A 23,818-nucleotide genomic window follows, 5' to 3' on the forward strand; every position below is an offset into this window, starting at 1 on the left:
GAAAGGCTGCAGGGCTGGAGTATGGGGGAGCTCACTTAGTTAGGGGTGGGGGTGGGGTGGGGGGGGTACAGAGAAGGCGCCAGATGTGCCTCAGGGCGGCCCCCAGATGTGTCCCTCCCCCCTCCCTCACCTGAACGCGTCGGATTGGCCAGGCTTCCGATCGCGCCCCTAGCTCGCTCGCCATTGGTTAGGACCGCCCCTGGAGCGGGCTCTAATTGGCTGTGACGCTCAGGAGTCCGGGCGAGGCCCAGTTGCGGCGCCGCCGCCGCTGCCGCCGCCGCTTCGTTCTCTGCTAGTTCATTGGGAGACGCGATCGCTCCATGCGGTTCTTCGGGCCGGAGCTGCTGCGCCGCTAGAGAGCCGGGGAGGGGGCGCGGGGGCGAGGCCAGGACCGGGGTCATGGCGAGCGGCGGGGCCGGCGGGGAGGAGGGAGGCGGGGAGCGCCAGTGTCCGGAGCCCGATGAGCCTTCCGAGCCGGGACGTGGCCCCGAGGGGGAGGAGGCGGCGGCGGTGGCAGTAGAGGCGGCAGCAGCGGCAGCGGCAGCAGCAGCGGACGGCGGGGGCCGGCGCTGGGGAGCGCAGCACGCAGGGGCCCGCGAGCTGGCCCAGCTCTACTCCCCAGGTAGGACGGACAGACTGACGGGCCCTTTCCGGGCCGGCGCCTCTATGCAGCCCCTGTCAAGACTCCCAGACCTGGTCCTTCCCTCCCCCTCCTTCCCCCGTCCGCATCCCCATCCCCGGGAAGCGATCCTTCACCCCAGCCTGCCCCTCTCCTGAGGAAGGGACGGCCACATCCAGCCTAGAACCTTCCCACCGCAGTGTTCGCTCTTAGACCCTTTCAGGGACCACTTGAAAGACCCTTCTCGTTCCTGGCTTCCCCCGACAGTACCCCTTAATTAAGGTTTTTCTTGGAGGTAAAAAGGAGGGCGAGAAAATGATTGATGTCCTGGGCCTTCTGAAATCTGGTGGGACCTAGCATGAAATAGCTACAGGCCCTTTCCAACCTTGGGATCCCCCAGCTCCAAAGAGGGTTTGGGTGTTTTGTGACTTGCACCATGAGAATCCAGTGCTTGTCTGCAGCATGAGAGATGTATGTGGGGGAGACACTGTCTTTCTTTCCAGTCTCTAGGGGGGCCTTTCTTGGCCTGAAAGTTCACCCAGCTTTACTCAAATTCCGATCATCCCTCCCTCCCCTATACCCAGTTTAGACAAGGGAGACCTCCCCCCCACCCTCTTCCCATGGGTCGTCCACCGCTTGGGCCTCCCTCTGACTCTTGTGGTCTATTTATATTGGGGGAATCATAGATTTTACCTTTCTGTCAAAGGGCAACATCACCACCCCCAAATGCCCCATATTCCTTAGGTCCTTTTACCTTTCTCTCTCCCTCAAGGTCTTCATTCCCACCCAGAGATTTCCAAAGCTTTGTCATCTTTATGTTGGGAACTCTTCCTACCTCCTCCTTGGGACTACAGCCCTGTGTCCTGAGGAACTCCCATCCTTTCCATTCTTTGGTCGTTGCTCTGGGCCTAACTCTTTTCCCTACTCAAAGCAGTTAGGGTTCTCAACCTTTCCCCCAGCAAATCTCCAATGATGGGATTGTGATACTTAAATGAGGGGAGAAGGAAGTTGGCCTGGTACAAAGAGAAAAGCTTCTATTGGCATTTCAAAAGCATTCCTTCCTCTGTAATTGAGGAGGAGGTTGGGCCCGTGCCTTAATTAAGGCATCATGACATTTGGTCAGGTGGCCAAACTCTGTTCCTTCCCTATCATGCTCAAAGCTGAAACCTTCAGAGTTGCTGCAGCAGTGAGACAATTCTTTGTTTGCAAAATGCCTTGTCATTTTATTTTCCTCATTGGTCCATCATCTAAATTAATTGTGCACCCACCATACATACATAGAGGTTTGTGCTAGCGGTTGTGTAAAGCAAGGGCTCAGCACACATTGGTATCATTGACGCAGGCACAGCTCCTCTTATTCAGCTTAGGAACCCTGAGGTATATCTGGACTCCCCCAAGTTCATAGAGTCACTCAGAGGTAGACTAATGCTGGTATCCCCCACCTCATTGTGGTTGTGATGAAAATAAGTGCTTTGCAAACTGTAAATCTCCAGATATGCTAGGTGTTTTCTCTGAGCTCTGTGAGGCAAAAGCTGTATCTTATCTCCTTCAGTACTCTTCACAATGTTCTGGGCATTATAGTGCTTAGAATGAATGAATGAATGGTTGAATAAATGAGATGGGAGTCCCCAGCTTTCTTCTGGTCTGCTTATCATTAACCTTTAGCTTTGAATAGTGGAAAGAACACAGAATCTGAAGTCAGGAGACCCAGGCAGGTCCTAGGCCCAGCTTGGCTATTAACTAAATGAATGACCTTGGGCTAAGGCCTTTGTTCTTTCTGAACCCCAGTTTTCTTTATTAAAACGAAGAATCTGTACTAATTATTGCCTGAAGTCCCTTCTATCACTAGCTATTCTAGGGTTGTATGACTATTGAGCTCTGACCTTCAGCCACCATTCTCCAGCCTAATTACAATATCTCCTTCCTCCTACCTTTCTCCACCCTTGTTGGAATGCACACCTCCCTCTATCTACCCAGGGCAACACACCAAACTGCACTTGGGCCATCTGCTGACAGACCACTGTTCTCCACTTTAAATCCCACCTGAATTCTCACCTTTCTCTGACTTCCTTAAGGGAAGCACCAACTTGCCTTCCTCCTTTTTCACCCCAGTCCCTTATTATTGTATAATTTTTGCTTTGACTACTACCCAAGTAGCTGGGCATCTGATTTCACCAAGCAGGGTCCCTTAGTAAGGGCCCAATTCACAAAAAATGGCTCTGGGATGTTTGCATAGCCGGCATCACCAGATCTGATGTCCTAAACTCCAGGGACCAAGGTAGACTGGAGAGAAACCAGAGCAAGCCAGGATGGGGCAGAACTAGAAAGGGACAGGTGTTAGCAAGTTCTTTCCCCTAGCTTCTCCTGGTCTCTGGTTAGTCTGTTTTCTCTGAATTCTCTTAAGTAAGGTCTCCATCCTGATTACAACTTTTTGTCTGACCTTGAGAATACTTTTTGGTCAGGCAGCCCTTGGGCCTGCAGGTATTCCTATGGGCCAGAGTAGGAGATGAACTTTGTTTTTGTTTGTTTTTTTGAGGCAATTGGGGTTAAGTGACTTGCCCAGGGTCACACAGCTAGTAATTATTAAGTATCTGAGGCCGGATTTGAACTCAGGTCCTCCTGAATCCAGGGCCGGTGCTCTATCCACTGCGTCACCTAGCTGCCCCAGGAGATGAACTTTGAAATCATATCTTCCCATTTCCTCTCACACACTTATTTTTGGCAGGTGCTAGAATAAGGGATATCTCTGATCCAGGAAACTGAAAAGCCTTAGGAAACACTTGGTAATTTATCTTCCTGACACGGGGGGGGGGGGGGGGGGGGGGGGGGGGGGAGGGTGAGCAAACTGGATTACTCCTTATCCCCTCTCTGAGACCTTTTTTTGCCACCAGCTTTTGTGTTTGACGCTTCCCCTCTCTGGGCTTTCTTGTCCTCTATAAAATGAAGGGGTTGAACCAGAGGATCTGCTAAGAATTGCTTCAGCAGGAATATTTTGTGACAGTCTGGGGTATAGAATGGGCAGGTAGCCTGTCCAGGATGGCCATGGCCATGCTAAGCCTGGAACCTGGGACTCCCTTCTATTTTTGTGGGGTGTGTGTATGTGTGTGTGTTGCAGATCAGTGAGGGTTAAGTGACTTGCCCAGGGTTATACCTAGTGTCAAGTGTCTGAGGTTGGATTTGAACTCAGGTCCTCCTGAATCCAGGGCCTGTGCTTTATCCACTGCCCCACCCCTTTCTGCACCACCACCCTGTAAAGCCAGGGTATTGGCTGGCTAGCTGGTCCCCTGCTCCAACTCTTCAGGCAGCTAACATGCTGGGAGAATTGGCTCCTCTGATACATAGTATGCTAAGCACTCCAGGACCCCACCATGGGAGTCATGGATTCGTGTGTCGGGACCATAGTAGAAGGTTATTACAGCTGTGGAGATCTTCTCTTGTAATCTTGGCCCTCTAAAGGCTCGACTCAGATATTACCTCCTACAGGAAGCCTTCCCTAAACCTCTTTCCCCAACCCTCTTCCCTCTCCCCCCTCCCAGTTAAGTGTTTCCTTCCTCCTTGGTTGTTGTTCAGTCAGCTTCAGTCTTGCTCCACTCTTCATGACCCATTTGGGGTTTTCTGGGCAAAGATACTAGAGAGGTTTGCCATTTCCTTCTCCAGCTCATTTTACAGATGAGGAACTGAGGCAAACAGGGTAAAGTGACTTGACCAGGGTCACACAGCTAGAAAAAAGTATCTGAGGCCATATTTGAATACAGGTCTTCCTGACTGCAGGCACAGCCCTCTATCCACTCTGCCACATAGCTGCTCATAGTTAACCTTGTGCTATATTTGTTTGAGGTCAGAGACTAATTCATTTTGGTCTATATCCTCAGCAGTTTTGAGGATATAGCACTTTGCACATCAGTGTGTCGAAGCCCCTTGCTTTTCAGAGGATGAAATTCATTCAGCAGCATATTAAGAGGCTACCTATATATGCTAGGCTTTTGGCGAGGGGAAAGGAAGAAGGTGTGTTGCAAAAGGCTAATTCTAGCCTGACCCCCTTTTTCTTAGGATCTTGAAAAGCTTAGGTCATTTCTGCCATGGAGAGGGAGGGGGATTGGTCCTGGGCCTAAACTTTAAACTCAGACTTCTGTGTAAGTCCCAAGACTGCTCTCCTTCTCAGTCGTTCAGACATTGCCTAACCCTTGGGGGAGGCAGGGGGAAGTTGGAGGATGTTCAGAGTGGTGACTGTGTACTTTATTTTTCTTCCCTAATAGGAGAGTTTTCATAAGGCTAGGAGGGACAGCTTTTGATGACCTGCCTGGCTGGTGTTTGCTAGGTTAGAATTTGTTTTGTGTTGTTTACACAGGTTTGACCCCGAGGCTCCCAGGCACTTGACCTTCCCTCTCCCCTCCAAAGGTTGAAACCTCCATTACAGTCGGGCCTAGATCTGCAGGAGCTTTTAAGAGTGTTTGTCCTTAGCAGGGATGAGAAAGCTAGGCCTCAGCCTCCTGGGAGTGAGTACCTTGCTTGGCTTCCCAGGTTCACCTTACTTTCCATCTTCCGGCAGTAGGAAGTTTCCCTATGACTGGACCTTAGGCCAGCCCAACCCTCAGCTTCATAGGGATTTGAAACACTGACAGGAAGGAGCTTCCAGAGGAAATATGTTGGTGACTCAGCCGAGTTTCTCCACTCCTTAGGAATGGGAGGGTTAGATATTTTTTGTTCAGTCACCAGAACCACTGGGACAAAAGTGAGGCCTCTTGTTCCGGGTGCTACTTCTGTTGGCCACTGAAGGACTTTGTGCTACAAGTAGATGTTGGACCACGTGATCTTGGAGGTCCCTTCTGACCCTGAAATTATGTGAGACAGCATGTTCTAGCAAAGGAGGACTGGTCTGGAGTCAGAAGCTAGGTTTAATTTCCAGCTCTACCTGCATTCTTGGGCGAGTGACCTCACCCCCTGGGCCTCAGTTTTCTCATCTGTTAAATGAGGCAGTTGTATGGATGGTGTCTTATATCTCTTCTATCTCTAAATCAGATGATTTTCTGAATGACAAGTGGCTTGGAGCCAGGAAGGAGAGGATATATTTTGATAGATCCACAGCTCCTCCACTGCTTCTTCCTGCCACCTCTCTGGCTCAGTATCTGTCTTTGTAAACTCAGCAGGAGGACTAAGAGAAATCAGCCCATGTGCTCATTTTCCCCACATCCTACCCTTTGGTTCCAGATCTCCTTTCTGATTGTTAGATTTGAATCAAGGATTTAAGTTGCAAACAGGAACCAGAAAGAGGAAAGAGCACGTTGGCATGGCTCAGAGCTACCTTCTTGAATGCCAAATGGCCTAGCCACCCCATGGGAAATATTGGAAGTCGAGGATTGGGGTAGGAGTGGGCAAGTGAGAATCCCTGCATGTTGGCTTCTGGCATTTCCAAATCCATTTTTTGATTGTTGTTAATTTTCTTGTCATGTGGATCCCATTAGGTTGAGGGAAAGCTAACTAGGAGTCAGTCTTCTGTCTCTAGAAGCATAGAATGGCAGGGCTGGACAGACTTAGAACATAGAGCTAAGAGAAGAGGCATGGCATTCCAGCTGGTGAGTAACAGCTAGTGTTAGAATCCAAGCCTCCAGACTCCCAGGCCAACACTATTGCATTACCCACAGCTATTTTGTCTTGTTTTTAGAGGTGTTCTCCACCCCCCCCCAAAAAAGAAGATTCTCATTCCTTTGTCTTCTGGGCAGAGATTTGGGGTATGAATAGGTTATTGTTCTAGTTGTTGTTATTCAGTTGTGTCTCTTTGCGACCATTTGGGGTTTTCTTGGCAAAGATACTGGCATGGGTTGCCATTTCCTTCTTCAGCTCATTTTACAGGTGAGAAAACTGAGGCAAACAGGATTGAGAGATTTGCCCAGGGTTACACAATCAGTAAGTGACTGAGGACATATTTGCACTCAGGAAAATGAGTCTTCCTGACTCCAGGCCTGGCACTCCATACACTGGACCACCGAGCTGACCCTTTGTTATAGTACAAGAATAAAATTTTAGAAGAGCAGGCTGCAAATTTAGACGTCATTGAAGCTAACCGTTCATTTTACAATTGAGGAAGTTGAGTCACAGATAGGACACGTCACCTATCCAAGGTTAGTGAATATGGGGCAGAACTTGGTGTAGGATCTGGGTCTCCTGACTGCCAACTGAGCTTCTTATCTCTTTTTTCTACCAAACAACTCCAAGAGTAGGAAGCCAGATTGGTGGAGAAGACTCCCCTATCAGGAGGGTATAGTTCAAGCTCAAGAGTAGCCAGAGATTTCTTTAGGTGGTTTTCCTCTAGGAGTCCATGTCCCATATTATCAACCTGAATCTTGCCCGACCTCTGCAGAATCCCACCAATAAATCCCTTGTCTTCCTCTGATGACACTAATAAGCTGCCTCCTTCAAACCAGTCCTCATCACTCACTATGTGTGAGTTGCCCTCTTAGAAAGCAATAGAAAAAATAAGAGTGGATTTTAAATCATAGGATCTAGCTCTGTCAGTTATTAACTGCATGAAGGGTACGTGGGGTGTTCAAGAGGACTAGCACCTCTGGGTGAGGGCTTGCCAATGGGCAGATGAGAACAGTTTGTTCCATTGGCCATGAAGCCTGCCGAAACAGATGCTGTGGAGGGGGTTAGAGGTTGGTAAAACCTAGAAGATTCCAAGGCTTGCATCCCAGGCCATCACCAATGGTCCTGACTTTTGTCTTGTCACTGGACTTTGATGCCTCTGGAAGAGTGAGGCCGATGAGTATGTAACTCTGCCTCACTTAGATCCAGTTCACTCAGGAGTCAAGCCATCCCCCTGTGAAGTGTCATTGGTCCTCTTTGAAACAAAGGACGAATAGCAATGACAGCTGTGCATACATAACTTTAGGTCTCAGTTTCCTCATCTCTAATGAGGAGATGGAACTAGAGCCTTTTTAAGGTCTAAGGTTTATGATCCTTTGTGCCATAGTACTCAGTGTTCTGGTTGTTCCAGGTTCCTGGAGTAGTTTTCTGGTTCCCGAGCCTGTCTAGCGCCATCTCAAACCACTCATTGCTTACTGTTTCTGAGCTGCCTTCTCAGAGTGACCATGTCCTTCTGCAGTGAGCACTGATGGACTTTTTTTTAAATTATAAAAGTATTTTATTATTTTCCAGTTATAGGTAGAGATAGTTTTCAACATTTGTTTTTATAAGATTTCTAGTTTCAAATTTTTCTTCCCTCCTCCCCAAGACAGCAAGTAATCTGATACAGGTTATATATGTACAATAACATTAAACATATTTCTGTATTAGTCATGTTATAAGAGAAGAATCAGAGCAAAAAGGAAAAACCTCAAAAAAGAAAAGCAACAGCATCAAAAACAAAGAAATAGTATGGTTCAATCTGCATCCATATTCCACAGTTCTTTTTTTTCTGGATTTGGAGAGCCTTTTCCATCATGAGTCCTTTGGAACTATCTTATACTGTTGTATTGCTGAGAAGAATCAAGTCTATCACAGTTGATTGACACATAATGTTGATGATACTGTGTACAGTGTTCTCCTGGTTCTGCTTATCTCACTCATCATCAGTTCGTGCAGGTCTTTCCAGGTTTCTCTGAAATCCGCCTGCTCATCATTTCTTACAGCACAATAGAATTCTATTACATTCATATACCACAACTTGTTCAGCCATTCCCCAGTTGATGAGCATCCCCTCCATTTCTAATTCCTTACCACTACAAAAAGAGCAGCTATAAATATTTTTGTACATGTGGGTCCTTTTCCTTTTTTTATTATCTCTTTGGGAAAAAGACCCAATAGTGGTATTGCCGGGTCAAAGGGTATGCACAGCTTTATAGCCCTTTGGGTATAATTCCAAATTGCTCTCCAGAATTGATCTGAATTCTCTCCTTCACTGAGTATCCATCCCACTTTAGGTCTTAGTCTGATGGTACTGTCTTTAGTGAATGTTTGTTTCTTCCAGCCTCAACATAATTACCTGTCAAGGGGCAGCTAGATGGCACTGTGGATAGAGCACAGGCCCTGAAGTCAGAAGGACCTGAGTTCAAATCTTACTTCACACACTTACTAGCTGTGTGACTCTGGGCAAGTCACTTAACCCCAATTGCCTTAAAAACATCCAGGGCATTTCCAGGCATCCTTATATATATGTTGTCATGGGATCCCAATGGTTTGGGAGGAGAGAGAGGTTGGTGAACTTGCAAAACCCTCCCTCACTTAAATCCAATTCAGTGCAAGTGATGACATCACCCTGGTGCCATGGTCCTCTTCAAGAACAAAAGACCGGCAACAACAAATTACCTGTGAAATAGAAAGGGATTGGGGGCAGCTAGGTGGCACAGTGGATAGAGCACCGGCCCTGGAGTCAGGAGGACCTGAGTTCAAATCTGGCCTCAGACACTTAATACTTACTAGCTGTGTGACCCTGGGCAAGTCATTTAACCCCCATTGCCTCACCAAAAAAAAAAAAAAAGTAAAGAAAGAAAGAAATAGAAAGGGCTAGGGTGTTATAAAGGTTAAAGAAAGAAATTCAATAAAATTCTCCAGAGTGACACATGAAAGACATGGAGAATGGTAGAAGGTAGAACTGGAGCTACAGAGCAGGAGTCCGAAGAGCTGGGCCCTGGCTAGGACTTTACCACTGATAATGCTTAGTGAGCTTTCGTAAGTCACTGCCTTTGGGAGCCTTGTTTTCTCATCTCTCGAATGAGTGGGTGGATAAGTGTGATCCCTAGGGCCCCTGGCAGCTCTCCTAGCCTTTCTTTTGAGGTCCTTTCCAGCTCTGAAAAGGCATTCAGTAGCTCTGACCAGCTAGGCTAAAGCTAAGAGGCCACTGAGTTGGGGCAAGGTAGGGCTGGGCATCAATTCAGTGAGGCTCCATGGAAGAAGGTCAGAATTGAGTTGGACCTTAGAGGAACAGTAGGATTCATGGAAGAGACCAGAAGGTGGTACTCTGTACAAGGACACAGAGACGGGACTATTTAGAAAACAGAAAATCGATCAGTCTGTAGCAGTTACATATGGGAAAATAATGGTAAAAGTCTTGTGGGCTACTAGATCCCTGGGTTTTGATTCATAGAACCTGGGTTCAAATCCCTGTGAAATAGGACAAGTCAATTCCTTTCTTTAGAACAAGAATCTTTTTCATTACTTAACTTCCAGGGCTGTTGTGGAATAAATGCTTGAGAAAATGAGGTATACTAGTATAGAGAAGATACTTTGGTAGCTCCTTATAGTATGTTCTTAAATTGAGTTGTTTGTATGAAGTCTCATTGTATATTGAGAAGAGCTCTGGGACTTTTGAGTCAAGAAACGGGGATTCAGATCCTTACCTTGATACCTGTGTGACCCAAGGCAAGTCATTTCCCTTCTTTGAGCCCCATTGGCTTCATCTGTTCAACAGACACCTATTTATTGTGTACCAGGGGAACTGGAGAATTGCAGAACTATTGTCAGAAAAAGTCCAGAAGGGAGGCTTTTTTTAAGGGGTGCATACATAATTTGAGGTCCTGGTAAGATGGCTAGGCAGGGACCATCCAGTAGGCATGTGGAAAATAGGGTAATAGAAGGCAGGGCCAGCAGTCAGCTCTCTGGATGTAGATTGGGAATCACTGACTCTGCTGGAGGCAGCAATAGTTAAATTAAATTGGAAGAGTTGTCTGAGGGAGACAAATCAAAGATATGTCAAGATAATGGAATGTGATAGATGAGATTTGGCAGGAGCCCACCTGAGTGGATTACTGGCTGACTTATAGTTGACTAGATTCTAAGCACATCTGGCTGGTACTTGAGAGTACTTAAGAAAGCATGGTTCTCAGAATTTAAAAAAACTTTGAACTTCCGGCCCAGTCAACCAACCAGCTTGAAGAACCTCCCATTTCTGGGAGGGGAGAGGAAGGAGGAAGGAAAACCTGCAGAGAGAGCTCTGTCTCTTTTGTTTCCTCGACTTCACCGTGGTGGAGGAGAGACTCAGAGGACTTCACAGGAAAATATTGAGGAAAGATAGGATGCCAGGGCTATAGGAATTCTGTTCTCAATCTTTCTCTTTCTATCTTTCAATAAACCCTTAAAAACCTAAACTCGTTTTATCAGTGATTTTAGTCAGTTTCCCCCAAAACTGGGGGAACAAATTAGAACCCACATTTAGATTTTTAAGTTATACAGTTAGAAGGGCCAAGGTAGATGATCTAGGTAGATGTGACCTGGATATGGTCATGGGGACCTAAAAGCATAGAGTTTATTTGTTTGTTTGTTTTTTGGTGGGGCAATGAGGGTTAAGTGACTTGCCCAGGGTCACACAGCTAGTAAGTGTCAAGTCTCTGAGGCTACATTTGAACTCAGGTCCTCCTGAATCCAGGACTGGTGCTTTATCCACTGTGCCACCTAGCTTCCCCAAGCATAGGCTTTATTGCTGGAAGGACCTTTGAGATGTCAAGTCCAGTGCTCTTGTTTTGCATTTGGATAAAGTAAAGCCCAGGAAAGGGAAATGACTTGCCCAGGGTCACATGAGTACCAAGTAGCAGAGGCAGGGTTTACACCCAGGGCCTCTTCCTCCAAATTCAGTGTTCTTTTCACCATCCTACACTGATTCTTCGTGTAAGCCAGATTGTAAAGGGTTAAGGTATAAGGCAAGAAAGTAGAAGCAGTGAGTATGGACTTCATGGCTGGACTGTCAGTGTCCTTTATATTGAGAAGAAATAATGATTACATGTGTCCTTATCTCTTTAAAATTTACAGAAATGCTTTCTTTATCACAGTCCTCTGATGTCAGGAGTGACTTGTTAGTATCCCCATTTTTCAAATGCAAGAAACTGATGCTCAGAAGGTATGACTTGCCCAAGGTTGCACAGCTGGCAGATATCACAACCAGGTTCAAACAGCTGGCTAAACAAAACCAATGTCCTTTTCCCCCCCACCTCACCAGGGTGGGAAGGGCAGTAATTTCTTCTGTCTTTGACCTCTCCATGAGAACACCCAGTTCTGTTCCAGCCTCCAGGAGCTGCAGTGCACCCTGCCCAGCTCCTAGCAGACAAAGCCTGCCAGAAGTCTTCCCTCAGACATAGGGATAACCAAAATCTCGAGGTGGGAGATGGTGCTGGCCAAGCTCCCATCCATCAGTCATCCCCAGCTCAGATCTGTGTCCCAGCCCTGATAGTTCAGTACCCAACTCAACAGCCTCCTCCTCCTGTGCTTCCTACAGGCAAGCGGCTCCAGGAATGGTTCTGCGTGATCCTCTGCTTCTCCCTCATCACCTTCAATCTGTGCCATCTCCTGCGGCTTGCCAGCCTGGAGCACACACACCTGGTGCTGCTGGGAATATGTGAGTGGAAGAAGAAATTGGGGGTTTGTGTGACCTGAGCAGGGAGAGAGGGGAGGTGTGTGTGTGGGGGGGGGGCAGAGTATCTGTATGGTTTGATGTATACTCAGTGTCTACCTATAAAACAGCATCATGTGATGCTGACCCCAAGAAAGGTGCCCAGGGAGGGGGTGGAAAAGCATGTTCATGGAAAGAGGCAGGGTGGTATGCTAGAAAGAACACTGGACTGGATCCTGACCGTGACTCTTACCCCTGCTACTTACTGTGTGGCCCCAGACAAATCTGTGTGCACCTTTGGGCCTTCTCTTTAAAAAAACAAAAACAGAGAGATTGCACTCTTTGATCTCTTAAGGATCCTTCTAGTTCTAGTAATGATTTATATGGTTTGCAAAACACTTTCCTAAATTGTGTAATGTGATCTTGCAAAGGTTCATGGCCCTGGGCCATCACAGGATCCAAGAACCCAAGAACTTTATCTAGATAAGAGAGATCAAGAAACCATTCGGGTAGCTTCTCTCTAGCTATTTGATTAGTTTTAGTCTCAGATTATTTCTGAATTTAGACTTTTTTCTCTTATAAATCAAGATGCCCTTGTAAAATTCAAGATGTCTCAACTGGGAGTGAGGAAAAGAAGTAGGATTTTGGTAGTCTGAGGCATCTAGCACCTGACGTAGAGAGTAGTCAAGCTAGAATTTCGTTCTGGGAATTGGAGGTAAGGGAAATTCTTAGTTTTGATATGTATTTGTTGATTGGAAAAGAGGCGTCGGTGTATTACAGAAGAAAGCACTGGATTCAGAGTCTAAGGATCTGAGTTCAGATTTCTGCCACTTTGCAACTTCAGGCCAACCACCTCACTTCAGTGCCCGGGAAGGTTCCTTTCAGCTTTCAGTCCTGTGAGCAGAAGATCTAGCCTGCAACTGGGCATAAAGTGAATCAGTAAAAAGGACCATTGGAAGGCTTTTGCATCTGTCCTCATATGTGGTAGAGGGTCCAGATGAGGGTTGTGAGAGTGGGTTGAAAAGAAGGGAGAAATTACAGAAGCATTAGCAGAACTTGATTGGGACTTAAGGAGGCTGGGAGCCAGGACACCAAGTTAATAGAAAAAACAAACCCAAACTAGAATTTGATGTTAAAGCTTCTCTCTTTCCCAATTCAAGTTCATCTCTAACTTGGTGTCCTTGGACCTGTCACTTTTTTTCTCAGCTTCAGTCTGTCAAGTGAGGAAATTGGACTAGGTGAATTCAAAGATCTCATACAGTTCTCAGATTGATGAGCTCCTTCCCAAAGGGGAGAGAACAGGAACTCACTGGCTAACTACATCTGCCCAACCTCGATCTCCGGCAAGCATGCCTTCCTCCCATCTCCCACTGAGGCCCTTTTAATGTATCCTTTTTACACTTCTGGGGCTTACTATCTCTAGACCTTTATGCTGAACCACTTCCTGCCTCCCTCTCTTCTTTTGAGGGGCCTTATAGGATGCTGGTGTGGTTACACTCGCTTTATTAAACTGATCGGTCAGCTTGGGTGCTGTGTTGAAACAGACTAGGCGAGGATGAGATGTTTGGTGTGGGGCTGGGAGAAAGTTGTTTTCTCTTTAACTCTGCACTGGTCGGGTTGAGTTTATGACCTGGAGACTTAGATAACTAGATCAAGGTTCTGTCTCTCTTGTTCTGTAGTCCCTGTAAAACAGGAATTGTGGTTGTTGGAATACTGCAAAGAGACCTCTCATTCTGATAAACCACTTGGGTAGAGGCTGAGGGGCAGGAATTTCCAACCTGAGTTAGATGCTAGCCCAGCCGAGTGTAGTGAAAAAGAGCATTGGATTTAGAACACCAAGTTTTCAAGTCCTGGCCCTGCTATTTACTTATTCCTATATTATGTTAAGCAAGCCAGTTAATTTCTCTGAGCCTTAGTTTCCTTTTCTGTCAAGTGAGAGGAGATTCGATTAGAGTTCCTTCTAACATCTAGTAATTGTTTTTTAATTATCTCCTATTTATTTTCTATATAGTTTGCTTTGTTTTTTCTTGACAATTTTTTCAATTTAACATTCATTTTTAAAAAAATGTTCCAAATTCTCCCTCCCTCCTGCCCCCCTTCCTTACCCATTGAGATGGCAAGCAATAGGATTTAAATTATACATGGGAAGTCATGCAAAACATATTTCCATATTAGCCGTGTTACAGAAAAATAATAAAGCAAGAAACAAAGTGGAAAAAAGTATGCTTCAATCTATACTCAGAATTCATCAGTTTTCTTCCTAGAAGTGGGTAACATTTTTCTTAATGGGTCCTTTGAATTGCCTTTCATCACTGTCTTGATCAGAATAGCCAAGTTTTTCGCAGTTGACTATTGTTACAATGTTGTTCTTATTATGTACAGTGTTCTCCTGGTTCTGATCACTTCACTTAGCATTAATTCATGTAAGGCTTCCCAGGTTTTTCTGACACCATCCCCCTTGTCATTTCTTACAGCACAATAATATTCCATCACAATTATGTCCCTTAGCTTGTTCAGACGTTCCCCAATTGATGGGTGCCCCCCTCAATTTCCTGTTCTTTGTCCACCACAAAAAGATCTGTATAAATCTTTTCATACATGTGGGTCCTTTTCCTTTTATTTGATCTCTTTGTGATACAGAGCTAGTAATGATATTGCTGGGTCAGAGGGCATGCAGTTTTATAGCCCTTTGGGCATAGTTCCAAATTGTTCTCCAGAATGGTATAGAACTTGTTTTGTATCTATTTATTTGCTGTTATCTTCTCCCATTAGATTGTAAGCTTTTCAAGGGCAGAAACTATCTTTGCTTCTTTCTTATCCCCAAGTGCTTAGCATAATGCCCAGTTCATAGTAGGTGCTTTATAAATGTTTATTGAATTGAATATTCTAGCTCTAATTTTAATGATCCTATGACCATCCATCACTGTCTCTGGTCATTGTGGGTTTGGCATTCTTACGCATTAAGGATTCCAAAGAAGCAGCTGGGAATGAGGGGAGGTTCTTCCAGCCCTTACATGTCTAAACACCTTTGCAGAGCTGCCCTAGTTGACAGCAGAGAATGGACAGTAGCTGCCTTATTCCTGAACTATCTTTATTAGGGCAGAAGTCAAAGACAAGTCAGGAAGAACTAGTCTTAGAGTCAGAAGACCAATTCAAGTCACAGCCCAGACACTTAATAGCTATGTGACCCAGAGCACACACTTCACTTCTACTTAGTGTTCTGATCTATATTTGTACTGCCTACCTCATAAGAAGGGTGTGTGGGTGTGTGGGTGTGTGGGTGGAGGGAGGAAAGGAGGGAGAGGTTAAACAATAACAGCTTGGTTCAGTGGAGAGAGTGCTGGAATTGGTGTCAGAAGATCTGGCCTTAAACCCATCTCTGCTGCTTGTTTCCTTTGTGTCCTTGGCAAATCACTTAAACCTCTTTGGCATCAGTTTCTACATCTGTAAAATTGAGGGGGTTGAACCAGATGGCCTCTAAGGTCCATTCCAGCCCCTAGGTTTCTGATCCTATATAGTTATTCATGTTACTGGAATTGAGCTGTCTGTATGGGAGCCTTCTAGAGATGTGGTTGTTTTCCCAGCCAACAACAAAAAAGCAAGTTCTGAGATGATAGAATCCTAGAATGTCAGAAGCAGAAGGGCCTTAGAAAGAGCTCATCTAGCTCCTCTTCTTCATTGAGCAGAGGGAGAAAAGAGGCCCAGAGAGAAAGGAAATGATTTTCCCTAAGTCACTTACAGTGTGTTAGTGGTAGAGTCAAGACAAGAGGCTTCTGATTACAAGCTCGGCATTATTTTTTCTCTTTAGCATGCTGAGAGGTGTTGATTCAGGTAGATCTTGGCAACCCTGGTAATATTTAAACCTCCTGGCTTACAGCTCTGGAGTCAGCTATTTGCTCGGCCTCAGAAGGTCCACAGCTTCATTCAGCAGAGGGTACCCAATGAGCCTCCCTTATGGAGCAGTTGTTGGGATTGCATCTCCCCCTCCCCCTCTTGTTTTGTGGCCAATGAGCTCTGGCCTTCCGATCCCATTAAAAAGCTTCTTCTCTGCCTAAGCTGATACCACATAATCCGACTAATTTAAGCTACTGGGGCCTATGCCTGGGCTTTAGGAGGGAGGATGATGGAAGAGGGAGGGTGAGAGAAGAAAAGGCCCATGTCATTTGGAAGTCCCATTAACCTTTCAAGGCTCACGACTGCCCTGTTCCAGTCTACTCCAGCCTGGACTGTCTGGTTGACTTAATGGTCCCTGTTTTTAAGTGGCCTATCATTAATTTCTAGACAGTGTTGACACAGAATCTCAGGGCAGCTATTCTGATTGATTAGGGCCTGTTCAAACAGTATTATCAGTGAATTGTCAAGCGTTATCAGAGTAGCTTCCAGGATTTGGCTGAATGGGGGGGGGGGCAAGAAGAGGGAGGTAGGTCTCTACACTCCCCAGAGAAGAGTCACAGGGACTTGGCTCTTCTGCCCCAATATTGCACTCTGGAGCCAGGCACCTCAGCATCTGGGCACTCTGCCAAGCAGAGGTGATACTGAGGCCTCCTCAGAAGCTAAGGAATGATGACGATCTTGACCTGAGGTCACTGGGCCCTGCCCTGGAGGATGATCAACACAGAGTTGCCAAGGACCTTTAAAGCCAAAGGATCTACCCCTGCCCCTTAGAGACTCAGAGATTCTTTTCCTAGGGAGTCATTCTTTCAGGACCTGCTGGGGGCTGGGGAGGTGGGGGGGCAGGGTTATATATTTCTCAAAGAGTAAAAAAACCTTATCATTGATGAGGGTAACTCTAGTTCTATTTTATACAACCACTCCCATGCTTATGGCGCTTTCAGATTTATGTTACATAATTCTTCCCAACAAACTAATGAGGGGGGTGGTATAGAGTTATCCCAATTTTACAAAAGGGAAACTGAAACCGCCAAAGGTTACCTTACTTACCCAAAGTCACACAGCTCATCAGTTGACAAGCCAGGGTTCACACTCAGTTCTCCTCTCCCAAGTCCAGCGCCCTTTTGCCTGTACAATGCTATGTCTGTGTAGTTTTTTTTTGTTTTTTTTTTTTTGCTGGGCAATGGGGGTTAAGTGACTTGCCCAGGGTCACACAGCTAGTAAGTCAAGTGTCTGAGGCCAGATTTGAACTCAGGTCCTCCTGAATCCAAGGCAATCTGATCACATTTCTGTATTGCTTTAAAGTTTACAAAATCCTTTCCGCACAACGGCCCAGTGAGGTAAATACTATAAATGTCATTGTCCCCATAGAAAAGGTAGAGAAACCAAGGCCCAGAGTTGAATTGATTTGCCCAAGACCAGGACTTCAAATCGTCACTGGCCATACCAGAGCTCTTGAACTTTCTCCCGTGCCCCTAATGCTGCTCCTCTTGGCAAGGAACACTCACATCTCCTCCACCAGTGGCAGATACATATTTTACACTGTCCAGAGTATCCAGCTGCCAGACGGGCTGTAGATGAGGTGGCAGGGCAAGAAGGTGCCCCGATGTGGCTGGCATGGTGGCCCAAAGAGCCACAGACCTGGATTCTGGTCCTGGCCCTGCCACTTACCCTGCGTGAGATCAGGCATGTCTCTTCCCTGTTTGGAGACTGTTTCCTCATTTGTAAAGTGAGGGGGGTGGACTACATGAGCCGCAGATGGGGAGATGGAATCAGATTGACTTGGAGAAGGAACCCTTGCAGCTAGCTAGAGAATTCTATTGACGATCTGTTCTCTGCCTTGTCTGTCACTAATGGAAAAGCGGGGGCCTGGGCAAGCATGGCCTTGGTAATAAAAAGTGCTTCACAATCACATAGTGGTTTCCAGTTATAAAACGCTCCTGTGTATTATCTCATTTAATTCTCACCACTGCCCCATGAGGCACGGAAGGGTTAGGCTGACTTGCTGAAGGTTACACTGGAAGTGATGGAGCTGGGACTTGAACCCACTGTCATCTGACTTCTAGTCCTAGGGGTTTTTTTCCTTCTATACCCCAGAGCTTTGGCTGAGGGTGGGGGGAGGGGCGCTGAGTCCTGCAAGTAGACAGCAGCTTGTAGTCTCACTAGGCTGCCTTTCCCAACCCCCTCTCCTTCCCCTTCTATCCCCACCCCACACATAGCTGCCCTCCAAAGTCCCTGAATTGTTCTGATTGCACAGTATAGCTTTGTGCTACAAAGATGCTTTTTAGTGGGCCAGGAAAAGCGAGAGGGCAGTACCTGAGGAGTGGTACGGCCTGAGCCCAGTGGAGACTCAGCAGCTGATCCTTGCGGGTCTGGGTTAGGAAATTTGCTGTGGGTAGCAGCAGGCCCTGACTGAGGACTGGCTAGGTCCAGAGGCACCCAGCTTCCTCTCCTTCTTGCAGCCCTGCCTACCTCTTTTGGAATGAGAAAGAAGTGAGGGCCTACTCTCCAGGCCCCAGGAAAGGAAGTCCTTTCTGATTGGAGTGTTCCAGGAAGCCTGAGATGCCATTAATGAGTACGATTTAAATAGTCAGATAAGTTCTACACTGGGCAGCCTCATGCAGAAGCAAGGCCTGGCCCCTGGCCATCTCCCAGAGGGCTTGGCACAGGGAGAGGCCTATCTGCTAAGGTCTGCCCTGCCCTGGCCTCCCTCTCAGCTTTGGGCCAAAGCCCTGCAGCACCTTCACCAGTTTATCTACTGTATTGAAGGGACAGCCCCAGGTCTCCTTATAAGGCTTAAGTCACTAGTCTGGTCCAACTAGGTCAGAAGCCCTTTCCTATGCTCATAGCTCTTTCAGGGGATCACACAGAATTTAAAGTTAGATGGACTAGAAGTCATCTAGTGTCATCCCCTTATCTTACAGAAGAGGAAGCCGAGATCCAGAGTTGTGTTGCCCAAGACAACACTACAAGTTAATGTTAATGTCAGAGCCAGAACTCAAAAAACCCCATGTTCTCTGACTCCATATTGAGCAGTTAGGAAAGTTGAATGAACCAGTACATCTTTATATACTGACTGCATGTTCAGCCCTGTCCTACATCCCATGGAGGGGACACAGAAGAGAGGATGCAGTGATTGTTCTCTTGAAGCTCACAGTTCAGTTGGGGGAAAAGATTAATTCTCTGAAAACATTTATCCACCCACAGTGGTGTTGTCATTTAGAACTCAATGATAAATGAATGAGAGGTAGTAAAAAACAAAAAGCACACTGGTCAGGAGACTTGGGTTTGAGTCCCAGCTGTACCTCCAACTAGCTGTGTGACCCTGGGCCAGTCAATACCCCATAGAATCTATTTCTGTCTCTGCCAGTGAAAGGATTGGATGAGGTCACTTTTAAGATCCCTTCTCGATCAGCTATACTGTTAAGCAGTAGAGTGGAGTGGGATCAGGTCTGGGTTGTAAGATCAGCTCTCACTTCATCAGCTGTGTGACCCTGGATAGGTCAAATCATTTAATGACACCACACTTTTGTTTCCTCATCAGTTAAATGATAACTGATCATTTTCATTACCTACCTCATGTTGTTATAAAGAAAGTACAGGATGGGCCAAAAGTCACAAAAGGGTTTCAATATTTACTGACTCCTTTATTTTTTTGTTTTTAATTTATAATACTATAACAATAGACAGTATACATAGGGAATGAATTTACAGTATGTGTGAAAAATCAAACCTCATAAATTGTGAAAAATAGAAAAACATTTTCAAAAAGGTTATTAAAACATTGTGACTTTTGGCCCACCCTGTATGTACTTTGTCAGTTTGACAACATTTTTTAAATGTAAGTTATCATTTTTACTGTTTTAAATGGTTGGGGAGCCTTGAAAGATTTTATTTGAACATTAGGCATAATTGGACTGTGTTTTAGGAAAATGAATCAAACATCATACTCAAGATGGGACTGAGGAGAGAGGGGGATTATGGACAGTCCTGGTCTGTCTCTGGCATCAAGGTCATTTTTCTCCCTCCACACCTGAAGTCTTCCGTGTTCTACATTCATATCCCAATCTGTACCGTGTGTTTGGCAGCTAGAGGACTTTGATTCTCCCTGCCCCCCTTTCCTGGGGCTCAGAATAAGGGGACCAGCCCCAAAGCCTCCTCTACTCTACAAAGCTGTAGTTGGTTCCTTCCTGTTGGGGGCATGAAGAAGACAAGCTCTGCCCATTGAAAGCCTCTCTCTCCTTGCCCCCTCATGTTAATAAGGGGCCCCTTTGGGCTGCATCGAGGAGAAATGGGCTGCCCAAAATCCACCCTGAGTTAGTGGCAAGAGTTGAGAGCCCACGTTTCTTTCTTTCATCCTCTGAGCTTTCTTCTTCCCACCTTACCCTCACCCCCAACAAGGTGCCCTGTAGGAGAGTGCTGGAAAGTGTGGAAAGGCCAGGCCTTAGGGATCACAGGGGAACCTCTGAGCTTCTGCTAGCCACTCCTCCTTGGTTGTGGCTGCCTGCACTGACTGCATTCTAGTTACTGCCCCCAGCTGGGGACAATGAAAGGTCTGTCTGCCTGGCCTCCCTTCCCCCATTAAAGGGACCGTGGGCATTTTGTAGCCTGAGCCAAGCAAATGGCTTGACTTGACATGTGTTTTTTTGTTTTGTTTTGTTTATTTTTAGTTGGTTTTGTTGACTGAAGGAAAATGTTTGGTTAGTTACATGACCGGAAGAGACACTCCTGGATCAAGGAACTGAGAATAGTAAAAATGATAATAGCTAATATTTATATAAGCACTTTAAAGTTTTTAGAAAGCTTTACAAATACTCTGATCTTTAACAAAAAACCCTGTGAGGTAGGTGCTATTATTGGTCCCATTTTACAGATGAGATAACTAAGGTAGACAGAGGTTAAGTGACTTGACAGCAGTTACATAGCCTGTCAGTATTCTGTTTGTTCATCCCGATTGATGCAAATCTAGAAGACCTAGACTTCTTAGAGCTGTGACTTTACCCTTTGGACATGTTTCTGAAGTGTAAGTCCTCCTGTGGGACTGTGAAGGAGGGGGGAGGATAATTCTGTAACAACTATCCTTGCTATATATGCTTAGTAAATACCCTTTATAAAAACTGAGAAAAATATGGCTTGGGTAGAGTCTTTCTTTTAATATTTTTAATCTTATTTCTCTCTTTCCTACAGAACTCCTCTAAATTTCACAGTTTAACAGTTTAAAATCAAGGACAGAAACTATATTGTAACTTGCTATAAATGTATCAACCCCTCTGGAGCTACTTCCCCAGCTCTCACTCCCACTGGCAGGCCTGGTCCCCAGAGGATAACTGACTCCTCTCCTCTTGCTTCTAGCGGGCTGGGGGTGTTCAAGTATTATCACATAGGAGTCCCTGGGGAAGAACTACTGGAAGGCAATAAATAGGACAAGACCTGGCAACAGATGGGATATATGGGATGAATGCAAGAGAGGAGTCAAGGAAGACTTAGGGTTACAGACCCAGGTGACTGAGAGGGAACTGCCTTTTCCTTTCTAATAGTCATTTCCTTTTGTGGGGTACTTTAGGATTCCCCATAAGGTCTAGAAAAGGCTGGTGGTCATGTCCCCATTTAGCAGATGACAAAAGTGAGACACAGAGGTTAAATGAATTGCTTGGTACCATTAAGCAGAATCATTTTCCCCCACCAGGGATCGGTTTATTTATCTGTATGTTGAGCAGGTTGGTCTAGATTTTTCCAAGCATCTTTCAATTTTAAATATTCTTGAGCTTAATTTAAATCCTTTGAGATGATTTTCCTCGCCTACCGGATCCTCTCCTTGCCATAATTTTTTTTTTGGGGGGGGGGGCAGGGCAGTGAGGGTTAAGTGACCTGCTGAGGGTCACACAGCTAGTAAGTGTCAAGTGTCTGAGGTTGGATTTGAACTCAGGTCCTCCTGAATCAAGGGCCAGTGCTTTATCCACTGCGCCATCTAGCTGCCCACCTTGCCATAATATTAACAAATGTCTCAATGACTTATAATGGCCAGCTTCCTCCTTTAGTATTCTAACCTTTAGCTCCCAAGGAGTAAAGAGGGAACTTTCACAGCCAGTCTCAGGGTCCCTCCTGAGTTGTAGTTTTAGAGCCTGTCCCAGACACAGAAACAGGCCACCATAAACACCTTTGTGCCTAAGACCTCTCAGTCTGGCATTCGGTGATCCTGGTCCTCAACAGAGCTGAGAGCCTGCCTTCACAATGATCAGTTAATCAGCAAGTGTTTATTAAACGTGTACTATGTGCCCAGGCACTGTTCTATGTACTGGGGATAGAAGTACAAAGGACGAATCAATCGCTGCTGAAAGGAGCATACGTTCTTAATGGAGGAGACATATATTCATATGCACATATGTGTGTGTGTGTGTGTGTGTGTGTATACACACACAAATATATACAACATAAGTATAAAGTTTACCGATATATACATAAATATACACAAAGGAGATAAATAGAAGGTAGTTGGAGAGGGGATCAGGAAAGGCTACATGCAGTAGATGGTACTGAACTGCCTTTTAAAGAAAGAGAGGGACTCTTGAGTTGCAGGAAGGCTGGGGAGTTGAGGTTTCTAATACTGAAGGCACTCCAGTCCTCCCTCAGACAAGGATCAAACCCTTGCCAGTGGTCTTTCTTGACTCTCTAGTCCCAGCGGTGGTAGAGCTGAGCATTCAAGATCCCTAGGGACATTAGGGACAGGAAGCAGAAGTGGAAAGTAGGGAGAGAAGGATTAAGGGAGGGAGAGAGTTAGGGGAGCTCATACTTCTATCACATTTTAAAGTTTTCAGAATGCCTTCCTCCTAACAGCCCTGGGAAGAAGGTAGTGATTATATTATCATCCCCATTTTACAGATGAGGAAACTTACTCAAGGTCACACAGCTGGGACTTAAATTAGTCTCCTTCTCAGTCTAGTGTCTTTTCTGTTACAATTCTCTACCTTGACCTGGAAATCCCTTAGAGGAAGAAGAGAAAAGATTTTCTATGCCATTGTGTGTTTATTTTATTTTACTTTATATATATATATTTTTTAATTTCATTAACTATTTCCCAATTACATGTAAAGCATTTTTAACATTTATTTTGTTTGTTTTTAAATGCCATTGTTTAGAAAGCCAGCCTCCTTAGAAGGATTAGAAAGTTGGCAGCCCAAAGTTATCCTGAAATTTTTCCAGACTGTCATCAGCTCAGGTCCCAGTTATCTCAGAAGCCCATTCTTAGCAGTTAAGCTTAGCTAAGACTTTTTCATATATATTTTGTTTTTCCCCCCAATTGCATGTTAAAATAGGTTTTTTGATTTTTTTTAAAAAGTTTTTGAGTTCCAAATTCTATCTCTTCCTCCCTTCTACCTTCCCTGAGATGGTAAGCAATCCAATATAGTTTATACATATACAATCATGTAAAACATTTCCATATTAGTTATTTTGTACAAGAAGACTCTTAAAAAAAAGAATGAAAGGGGAAAATAGCACGCATCAGTCTGTATTTAATATACTTCATCTTGAGTCCTTTGGGATTGTCTTGGATCATTATGTTGCTGAGAATAGCTTAAGTCAGTCACAGTTCTGTATTGTACAGTATTGCTGTTACTTTGTACAATGTTCTCCTGGTTCTGTTGACTTCACCTTCGATCAGTTCATGTAAGTTTTTTCAGGTTTTTAAAAAAATCACCCTGCTTATCATTTCTGATAGCACAATAATATTCCATTACAATCACATACCACAACTTGTTTAGCTATTCCCCAATTGATGGGCATCCTCTCAGTTTCCAGTTCTTTAGCTAAGACTTTACACACACACACACACACACACACACACACACACACACTTATTCAAAAGTATTTTTGAGTTCCAAATTTTCCTCCCTCTAGAAGGCAAGGCAGTTTAATATTGATTATACATGTGAGGTCATGCAAAACGTTTCTATATTAACCATATTGCAAAAGAAGACAGAAAAAAAACAAGA

The 23,818-nt window shown here is 45.3% G+C and overlaps 1 protein-coding gene across 1 annotated transcript in view; it reads left to right on the forward strand.

The window, feature by feature from the left end:
- The first annotated feature begins 265 nt into the window (after positions 1-265).
- Positions 266-23,818, forward strand: part of LOC122740657 (plasmanylethanolamine desaturase-like) — a 36,208-nt gene continuing 12,655 nt past the window's right edge. The window contains exons 1-2 of the mRNA XM_043983140.1: positions 266-622; positions 11,823-11,942. Of these exons, the coding sequence (XP_043839075.1) occupies positions 400-622; positions 11,823-11,942 (343 nt within the window). The 5' untranslated portion in view covers positions 266-399. The remainder of the gene's footprint in view (positions 623-11,822; positions 11,943-23,818) is intronic.

This window comes from Dromiciops gliroides, chromosome 2 (assembly GCF_019393635.1).
Source record: "Dromiciops gliroides isolate mDroGli1 chromosome 2, mDroGli1.pri, whole genome shotgun sequence".
Taxonomy (NCBI): Eukaryota; Metazoa; Chordata; class Mammalia; order Microbiotheria; family Microbiotheriidae; genus Dromiciops; species Dromiciops gliroides.